Here is an 11,028-nt window from a genome sequence, read left to right on the forward strand (position 1 = left end):
TTGATTTAATAGCTTAGTAGATAAGGTGTTCTAATATAATTTATATTATTTTTTAATATTTTTTTAAAATAAAAGTTTGTTAAACTTGAAATTGAGATAAGTTTATATTATTTTATATTTATTTTTTATTAAATAAATAAAAATAATAAATTTTAAATTTATAACTATTTAATGATTAAAATTTTAATATTATATTTAATATTGTATTAAAGAATCATTTCTTTAAATTATGAAGATGAAAGATACAAAGATATGATGAAGTGTATTATTCTCTCGCGATAGTACATCTTAAAATCTTCGTCGGCTCTAGCTTTTTCATTAGCGAGATATGATGAAGTATATTATTCTCTCGCGATAGTACATCTTATCTTCGTCGGCTCTAGCTTTTTCATTAGCTACCGTTTCCTCATAACCATTCATCTGTAGTCAAAAGTAAGCAATTTACAGCTCCAAGCCTCCATGATCATCATATAACAATTTACAATGGTCCAAGCCTCCATGATCATCATATAACAATATTGTTTACAATTCCTTCAATAATCAGTACCAGTAAAGCTCTGGAGATTAGCGTCAAAATGATGCTGCCTGGCATGAGTTCATGGATATTGTGGCCAATCTTCTTGCAAATATATCTACTCGTTTCTTTTTCCTTCTCGATATATGGGGGCAATGAGACCGACAGACTCTCCCTGCTAACTTTTAAAGCTCAAATAACAGGTGACCCCCTTGGTAAGCTAAGCTCGTGGAATGAATCGTCTCACTTCTGCCAGTGGTCAGGTGTTACTTGTGGACGCCGCCATCGAAGGGTTGTGGAGCTTGACCTCCACTCTTACCAGCTAGTGGGCAGCCTATCTCCCCACATAGGCAACTTGAGTTTCCTCAGGATATTAAACTTGGCAGATAATAGCTTAAGCCTTTATATCCCTCAAGAGTTAGGTCGTTTGTTTCGGCTGGAGGAGTTGTTCCTCAGGAACAACACGTTCGAAGGCGGAATCCCTGTCAACATCTCGCGTTGTGCAAACCTCCGAATCCTTGATTTAAATAGAGGCAATTTGACAGGCAAACTTCCTGCCGAACTTGGGTTATTATCAAAGTTGCAGGTACTGATTTTTGAACTCAATAATTTTGTTGGCGCGATACCATATTCTTTTGGAAATCTGTCAGCTATCAATGCAATTTATGGGTCCATAAATAATTTGGAAGGAAGTATTCCGAATGTTTTGGGACAATTGAAACGATTAAAAATACTCTCGTGTGGTGCAAATAATCTGTCTGGCATCATTCCTCCTTCTATATTCAATCTCTCTTCTCTTACTCTACTATCTTTCCCCGTTAACCAGCTTTATGGGAGTCTTCCTCGTACCTTAGGCCTAACTCTTCCAAACCTTCAAGTGTTTACAATCCACACTAACCAATTCGGTGGGCTAATTCCGGCAACTTTCTCTAATGCCTCAAATCTCCTTTCTTTTCAAATTGGAAATAACTACTTCATTGGTAAAGTTCCACCACTGTCAAACTCACATGATTTGCAAGTTTTGGGTGTTGGTAATAATAATCTGGGAAAAGGTGAAAATAATGACTTGAATTTTGTCTATCCTTTAGCAAATAACATGACTAGTTTGGAGGCTTTGGATACAAGTGATAACAATTTTGGAGGGGTGCTTCCTGAAATAGTAAGCAACTTCTCCACAAAGCTCATGAAGATGACATTTGCGAGGAATCAAATCCGTGGGAGCATTCCAAGCGAAATTGGAAACCTAATCAACTTGGTGGCTTTAGGGTTGGAAACAAATCAATTGACTGGCATGATACCAAGTTCTATGGGGAAACTACAGAAGCTGAGTGATCTATTTCTTAATGGAAACAAAATCTCTGGGATGATCCCATCTTCAATGGGGAATATGACTTCTTTAGGGAGAGTTAACATGAGACTCAATAATTTAGAGGGAAGCATTCCACCAAGTCTGGGAAATTGGCAGAAGTTATTGTCCTTGGCTCTCTCGCAAAATAATTTGAGCGGTCCCATTCCAAAAGAACTAGTTAGTATCCCATCCTTATCAATGTACTTAGTACTGTCGGAGAATGAGCTGACAGGATCTCTTCCGATAGAAATGGAGAAGTTGGTGAATCTTGGATATCTCGACGTTTCTAAAAATAGGTTTTCTGGAGAAATTCCTAAAAGTCTTGGTAGTTGTGTGAGTTTGGAAAGTTTGCATTTGGAGGAAAACTTTTTGCAAGGGCCAATCCCTAACACTTTGAGTTCTTTGAGAGCAATTCAAGAACTTAATCTCTCCTACAACAACCTGACAGGCCAAATTCCTGAGTTCCTGGAGGACTTTAAGTTATTGGAGAGTCTGGATCTGTCTTTTAATGACTTTGAAGGTGAGGTGCCAGTCCAAGGACCCTTTCAGAATGCAAGTGCAATTTCTATTTTCGGAAACAAGAAGCTTTGTGGAGGAATGCCCCAATTAAATCTGACCAGATGCCCATCCAGTGAACCAGCGAATTCGAAATCTCCCACCAAGCTGATATGGATAATCGGAAGTGTTTGTGGCTTTCTGGGAGTAATCTTGATCATCTCTTTCTTGCTTTTCTATTGCTTCAGAAAGAAGAAAGATAAGCCTGCTGCTTCTCAACCTTCATTGGAGACCTCTTTTCCTAGAGTAGCCTATGAAGATCTCCTCGGGGCAACTGATGGGTTCTCTTCAGCAAATTTAATTGGTGAAGGTAGTTTTGGTTCTGTCTTCAAAGGAATTCTTGGACCAGATAACATAGTCGTTGCAGTGAAAGTTCTCAACCTTCTACGTAAAGGAGCCTCCAAAAGTTTTATGGCAGAATGTGAAGCTTTAAAGAATATCAGGCATCGGAATCTTGTCAAGTTATTGACTACTTGTTCTAGCATTGATTTCCAAGGTAATGATTTTAGAGCTCTAGTTTACGAGTTCATGGTCAATGGAAGTCTAGAAGAGTGGTTGCATCCAGTTCAAACATCAGACGAGGCAAACGAGCCAAAAGCTTTGGATCTCATGCATAGGTTAAACATTGCAATTCATATGGCTAGCGCACTGAACTACTTGCATCACGATTGTCAAATGCCTATCATTCATTGCGATTTGAAGCCGAGCAATATTCTTCTAGACACTAACATGACTGCTCATGTTGGAGACTTTGGATTAGCGAGGTTCCGTTCAGAAGCTTCAAATCAAACTAGCTCTGTTGGTTTGAAAGGCACCATCGGCTATGCAGCCCCAGGTAACATTCATGGTTTTTCATTATTTACTGGTTGTGAAATTTCTTTCCGTCGTGATGGATTTAGGATGTGAAGAAATGCCCCATGTTCTGAATCTTAGTACTAGTCTTCAAGGTCATAAATAACTTTGTACACAACCATGTATATAAATCGCAGAATCTGGTATCGGAGGCAAGGTGTCCACTTACGGTGATGTGTACAGCTATGGCATCCTATTGTTGGAGATGTTTACAGGAAAGAGGCCTGTAGATGGCATGTTCAAAGATGGGCTGAACCTTCACAACTATGCTAAAATGGCACTGCCAGACCGCATTGTCGAAGTCGTGGATCCGTTACTAGTGAGAGAAATCCGAAGTGTCAATTCCTCTGACGAAATGAACCCGAACCATATTGGACCTCACGAAATATTTGCATGTTTGATGACAATTATCAAGATGGGAGTTGCTTGTTCAGTAGAACTTCCAAGAGAGAGGATGGACATTGGCGATGTTGTGGCTGAACTGAATCGAATCAAAGACACTCTTCTTGGAACTAGGATGCATGGACAAACATGAAAGCATTTTCTTAACAGAAGGTAGAGAGCTCAGCCATTATATTAATACTCAGGCCAGGTTATACATGGCAATGAAGATGGATCAATTAATTGTATTCCAGTTTGGATGGACCTTATTCCATACTATGATATTTGAATCTAGGCACTCTTGCTCTCTCAACTTTAGCCTTGAATCTTTTCTTCAAAAAAAAAAAAAAAACTTTGTCCTCGAATCTGTTTGAAGACAAATGATGGATGCATTTGTAAGTTAGCCAGAGCCCATGATTACAAAATGGCTCGCAACAGCTAGAAAGCAATGGACATGCAAAGAGCAAGTTCAGTCTTTCAAAGGTATAATAAGCTTGATATTTTAATTTTGGGTTACAAAAGGAGCCTGAGGCCCCATCACAACAGCCAGAAAGCAATGGACATGCAATGCGCAAGTTCAGTCTTGCAAAAGTATAATAAGCTTGATATTTTAGGGTTACAGAAGGAGCCTAGGCCCCAGAAAAACAAGGTAGCACCTACGGAAAGGCCCAAGTTCCATGCAATCCCAAGGCAGAAGCATTTCTATACACTATCTTTCGTCTCGCAGAAGGAGCCTAGGCCCCATAAAAACAAGGGAGCACCTACGGAAAGGCCCAAGATCCATGCAATCCCAACGCGGAAGCATTTCTATACACTATCTTTCGTCTCTAGAGCTCACGACCTCGTCAACTTCTCAGAGTCTCTGATCTGTTCGGTGCAGAATTGCAGATTAAGGATTGACAAGTGTTTTACTTTCTTACAATCTTGATAGTTATGAGAAAGTATTCATGTGAGGACTAGAGGATTCGAACGTAAGATACCAACTCTGCTACTTAGGGAACGTAATTCTTGATGATCATGCTAACCCTTCTACGATTGACAATGGAAACATAATATATATTCCTTCGATCCATGGCGAGCACTCTTTGGAATCAAATCGGGTCGTTGCTTTCGGTGGGAAAATCGAAAGCAAGAATAGTATTATGTGAATCTTAATTAAATTTTGGGCAAGGTAATGTGTTGTGAAATTGGACTTACAAGAACAAATAGCAAAGGACAGAAAACTTAGGATAAAAGAAAAGATGAGATTGGAATACGGCCTTAGAATTGTTGATTCATGATCAGAGATGGCCTAGAAAATCCAGAGAGTTCATTGTCCAATGAATTATAATACAGAAGGTGCTCATGGAAAGGGTAAGCTTGCACGTTACATTATAATTACAATTACAGATACAGATACAAATAAACATAGGATTACTCTATAACCTTTCACAAAACTCTATAGATTTTAATAGTTTTTTGCATTTTTTGTGTCCTTCAATGTGTTTTTCTAAATTAGTAGAATGTCTTTGAGGTGTTTTTGAATTTTATATCATCAAAAAAACTAAATCGAGATTGACAATAGTTTTCTTTTATTTCATATTTTTAAACCAGTTTAAAAGTGTTTTAGGATAAGATAACTTTTTTAGTTGCGCATAATGCCTATCACTTTGGCCCAAATACCTAGCGTTTTTTATGGGTTTTTTTTTTCCAAGATTTAGTTTTTTTTTTTTTGAAAATGCACTATAAAAAAAACACACGCTGAAGTGATGTTTAAATTATTTTTTAATTTTATCATAGTTCTTATATAGTATTATTATGCACCTTATATACAAAAATGAAAAAACAAGTTGCTCTAGAATATTTAATGAAAATAATTTTTTTATTCTTTAATTTTCTTGATTGATTTATAACATGATTTGATCATATTTATTATTTTTTTCCCTTCAATCACATACAAAAATACTTAGACATTATTTTATAAATTTTTAAATTTTTTAAGGTCATAATGGGTTTTTATTTAAAAAACATTGCTTACAATAAAAAAAATACATTTTTCATTATAACAATTGAGAGATACATCAAAAGGAATATAAAGTTTAGATTGAAGAGATATATTTCTCCTTGATAATTTTGTTCATTGTCTTTTATGCATATGTTTTTATTTATATGATTTTTTTATAGTTAGATAAAAAATAAATTTGAAAAGATAATATTATCAAATTTAGCAAGAGTCATGATCTAAATCAGATTAAGTGAATTTATCCTCTTTGACTTATAGCTATCTAAAATAACATCATTCTAATATTTTTTATAAACAAAACATTAAATTAATATTGTTTTATTTTTTTAATTTAAAAAAAAATAAATTTTAATCAAATTAATCTAGTTATAAATATACTTATAAAGTTGGCTAGTTCACATTAGATAGAATCTGCCCATTTTGCTTTGAAACTCTACTAGCTTTGAAACTCAACCTTGTCCATCAAGAATTCGACAAGTTGAACCAATGGGTGTGGCCCGTGTGCCTGAGTTTATAGTAATAAGAAAAATAGAGTTGAAATTAATACTTAAAAAACAGTTTTATAGCCTTATAATTAAATATAAAAAGATTGATAAAACATGATGTGATGTGATCAAATATCTTAAGATGTAATATTCACTCAACTTACATACTCAGTCTAATGCAGCAAGCCAATGCATGAATCTCATGATCGCATATAATGTAGCAAACCTCTTGTGAAATGTAATACACAACCTTTTCGAGCCCAGGACTTCAGGCTTAAAAATATCTCGGAATATATTTTATTAAAAAAGACTAAAAAAGTACAGGCTTAAAAGTATGTTACAAATTACCATAATAAAAAAAATTTAAAAAAGTAGTATAGCTTGAGAAATCATGCTACTTCTAACAACGCAATGCATTATTTGTGCTTATTTAAGTAGCTATCAATTAAATTGTTGAATTATAGTATCAAAAAGAGCATGGCCTATTAAGTTGTGCTATTTTTAATAGCCCAACTATCCAAGTTATGTTATTCTTCTTAGCTTTTTTTAAGTTATGCTATTTTATAAATTATTTTTATGAATTGTGCTATTTAAAAAATATCCATTAATAATCAATTCAAACATGGCTTTTTAAAGGAAACAAATAATTTTGTATGTCATTTCATGCTTTTTAATTTTTAATTAATCATTTTTATATTTTGATTTGTTTTAATGTAATAATATAAAAATAAATTTTTAAATAAAAATTTATTTAAAAAAATATATTATTTATTAAATCTAAGTTGGCATGATGAGGAATATGATTATGATTATTTTTTTAAAATATTTTATATTTATAAATATATTAAAATAATATTTTTTATTTTTTTTAAAAAATATTTTTAATATTAATATATTAAAATAATTTAAAAATACTAAAAAATAATAATATTTTTAATATTTTTAAAATATAAAAATAATCAGGGTTTAAATATGAAGCTACTTTTAACCATCACGGGGAGAGAGCTTGATTGATAACTTATCAAATCAAACAGTGATCTATCTAACTTTGCCGACAAGACACAACATCTAGCACGAACCAGAGGATATGATGATATTAGCTGTCTTCTTCCACCGTGTATGACAACATAAAAGGTCCTTTTGGTCATTTACTCGTATCCAGATGGACTGTACCAGATAGGTGTACCAAACTTTGGACCAAATTATTTGTTTATGTCCCATGCCTCTGGAAATGGCATTGACAAACGCTCACCTGATCCCCCATGGTTGGTGGGTTAGCTACATCCCAAAGAGGGAGCTCTCTTTCGTGTACAGGATATTTTTTTAAAAAAATTTGATTATTCATGTCAGCTAGTTTGTATATCTTAACTAATTTTTAAAAATTTTAAAATTAATAATTATATAATTTTTTAATAATTTTAAAATTTATAATATTCAACTGATAATTTTTAAAAAATAAATTTAAAATTTAATTAATTAAATTATATCCTTTAAAATTTATACATGAATTGTTTTTCTTTCAATATCAGTGGCCAACAGGGTGATAGTGGATGATGAATTACTTGGATTTTATTTTTTATGTAAAAATATAGTTTTTAAAATATTTGAAGATTTTTAAGAATTTTTTATGATTTTTATATATTAATATTAAAAAATAATATATTTTTAAATAAAAAATATTTTAAAAAATAATTATTATTACAGTATCAAATGACAATTATATGTGGATGAAAATGGCAATTATAGTAGGTTGAGACATTTCAAGATCCAAGGGCCTTTTTGTTCTCATAGATTTTTGGTCGAATTATGAGATTGGTTGGTCAAATGTCTCCTGGGCTCTTATATTTTTTATCATAAAAGAAAATAAAATAAAATAAGTGAAGGTGGATGCCTTGAGTGAGGGGACGCGAATTTCTTATTAAGAGCGTGCTCCTAGTTTTGAATCATAATTAATTTATAGCAAAAAATAGGAAGATGGTGTGTTTAAAAATCAACGCATGAATAGTCATCATATATTCAATAAAGAAAGGTTTGGTCGCAAATGCACTCACACCGGAAACAATTCCACCGTTTCTATATTGACATCATATCTTATTATCTATTTCCATGTTCTTATATGATCTTATATTTGTTGTTTTTTTAATAATATAACTATAACAAAAAAATCATTCATTTGAATTGTTTTGGATCGGTATTAGTTAAATTTAAGTTAAATTATTATCCTTGATATAATATAAGATTAGATTAATTAAGAAGGTAGTTCTAGTTGTTTTTTAAAATATTATTTATTTAAAAATATAATAAAATAATATTTTATTATTATTTTAAAAAATATATTTTTTATATCTGCTTATCATGATATAAAAATATTAAAAATATATTAATTTTTAAAAAATGAAAAAATATTTATTTTTTTAAATACTTTCAAACAATAACAAAAGTCAAGCATTTACAAACAAAACGTTATAATCTCCTCGCTTCTGTCGTATTGGGGCACAAGACCAATATAAACGGTTGGTCAAGATACTACCCTACACTCCACATACAGTGTCATGCTAGATGTTGACCCGCGCAATCTCGTTGGCTGCTCAAGATTTTTTTAAGCACACCAAAGAAATATTAAGAACACAATAATATTTATAAAACAAGAAAGAAAAATCCATACTACAATCATTAATTCAACTGGGTTTAATAAGACTTGATAGCCTAATAATGTGATTTAAATTACATGCATTGATAATTATAAATAATAAAAAAAATATTTAATAATATCCAACTAAAATAAATGAGCTAATCGATATAACATCTAATAGTAAAAAATAAAAAAATTATTAAAAACTCATCATTATTTTATTATGTGTATCAATCACCGCATATAAAAAAAACTTGTTAAAACAATTTAAATCTAAAAAAAAAAATTGAACATCAACATGGCAAGAAATTGGCATCCATGGTATTGCTAGAGCAACCACCCTAGACAATAAATCCAACAAAACAAGCATTCCGTATATATTAAATAAATCAATTTAATTTAGTTCAATAATAAAATTTAATTTTAAACAAACATAATAAAAAATAACAAATAAAAAAAACCACAGGTGACCTCATTAAATAATATAAAAATAATAATAAAACCAAAGTCGTAAAAACCATGCAAAAAAAAGTTAAATCTCCAAATAAATAAATATTATAAGATAAAAATAAAAAACATTAACTTTAGAAAATAATTTATATATATATATATATATATAATCAATCCTAGAAAAACCTCATGAAATCTAGATAGCCAAACCAATAAAATGTTAAAAAATTAAATGAGGTAAAAAAATAATAATTAAAAGATCAATAATCAAACAAATTTGACGAAACAATTGCCATCCACGGTGCATTGTCTCTGTGTGCAGTGTTTTTCCAATCAACCATTAAGGTTTTTTTTTTTTTTTTAACGTGACAGCTATGGCCTGCAAAGTTTCCTCACCAAAAACAAATATTTAGAACATTTATTTTAGTAAATAAGATAATAAAGAAGACAACGTTAACTTGTCATCACCACACCCATTTCCCTCGGCCCTATCAATAAAGACAACACTCATTTTACCTTCTCCCATGTAGACGCACGTTAAGACAACTATTTTGCTTCATGTTTACGATAACTCACTCTGACCAACCATTCGTAGCACTTTGACTAGAAGTATAGTTTTGATTATTTTTTAAATTATTTTTTTATATTAAAATAATATTTTTTATTTTTTAAAATTAATATATTATTATAACATATAAAATCATAGTTGAAATCACCTGATGATTTATCTTCAATTAGCTTTTAACTGATTTTCATTTTGAATATTTTTTTATTAAAATCAGATTGTTTTGACTGAAAAATATAAAATTATTTTATTTAAAAAACACTCGAAACGACATCATTTTTGTTTTTTAAAAAATTGAGTTGACTTCCGGACCTATAAATTGATATGCTCACCTGACAACTTTGATGTTATTATAACTATGCGTAAAATACCATCATCATAGGACAAGCAGACTGTTTTTATAGCATACATAAACAAATGATATTATGAGCGTGGTTATATAAAGTTAAAATTCCAAATATTCTCGAAGAATGAAATCATAAAATATAGAGTTGATACGGATTAATTAGGATTACGGTACCAACATTTAAATTCAAACTCCCTGTGGAAAGTTAACAAATATGCTATTACTGGACCAGCATGGAAAAATGAGGAAAAAAAGTTACAAGGGCTCATCATTAATTGTTATTAGTAAAAAATAAAAACTAAAAACTAATAATGTGTTAAATATTGTTTTTTATTCAAAAATATATTAAAATAATATTTTTAAATTTTAATTTTTTTAAAAAGAACATTCTCAATGCAATAACAAACACCTTTCTAAATGAGGGGAATTCATTCCGATTTTCTTTTTTTACTTTTATTTTTAAAAAATATCCTTTTAACATTAGATGTTTTTATTTCTATTTTATAATTAAAATTATAAATTTGATAAATTAATAATATATCCTTTAACATCACATTAAAAAAGATAATTTGACCTATAGTACATGGCTAACTAGCAACATAGTTTTTATAATATTTAACTACAAATAATTTATTTTTCATATTATTCAGCATTTTTATAACAAAATACTATAAAAGAGGGTGCTTTTACATGTCAAATGTTACTAGTCATTTTAATATATATTTAATTTTATAATTTAATATTTGATTTAATACAAGTTAGACTTTATAATTTATTTTTGATGAGTTGTTTTAGTCTTGTAAATCAAGTTAGGAGTTGGTGGTTAACCTAAGTTATTCTTTTTATTTTACTATTTAATTTTGAGTTAATTGAGATTTGTGCCTCATGATTTATTTTA

The 11,028-nt window shown here is 30.6% G+C and overlaps 1 protein-coding gene across 1 annotated transcript; it reads left to right on the forward strand.

The window, feature by feature from the left end:
- The first annotated feature begins 477 nt into the window (after positions 1 to 477).
- LOC105123385 (probable LRR receptor-like serine/threonine-protein kinase At3g47570) lies at positions 478 to 4,326 on the forward strand. Its single transcript, XM_011022959.1, has 3 exons — positions 478 to 3,252; positions 3,407 to 4,133; positions 4,265 to 4,326. Exons 1-2 carry the CDS (start codon positions 576 to 578, stop codon positions 3,802 to 3,804), a joined length of 3,075 nt encoding a protein of 1,024 aa, XP_011021261.1. The 5' UTR covers positions 478 to 575; the 3' UTR covers positions 3,805 to 4,133; positions 4,265 to 4,326.
- Positions 4,327 to 11,028: the final 6,702 nt, after the last annotated feature.

Source organism: Populus euphratica, unplaced genomic scaffold (assembly GCF_000495115.2).
Source record: "Populus euphratica unplaced genomic scaffold, PopEup_1.0 scaffold10.1, whole genome shotgun sequence".
Taxonomy (NCBI): Eukaryota; Viridiplantae; Streptophyta; class Magnoliopsida; order Malpighiales; family Salicaceae; genus Populus; species Populus euphratica.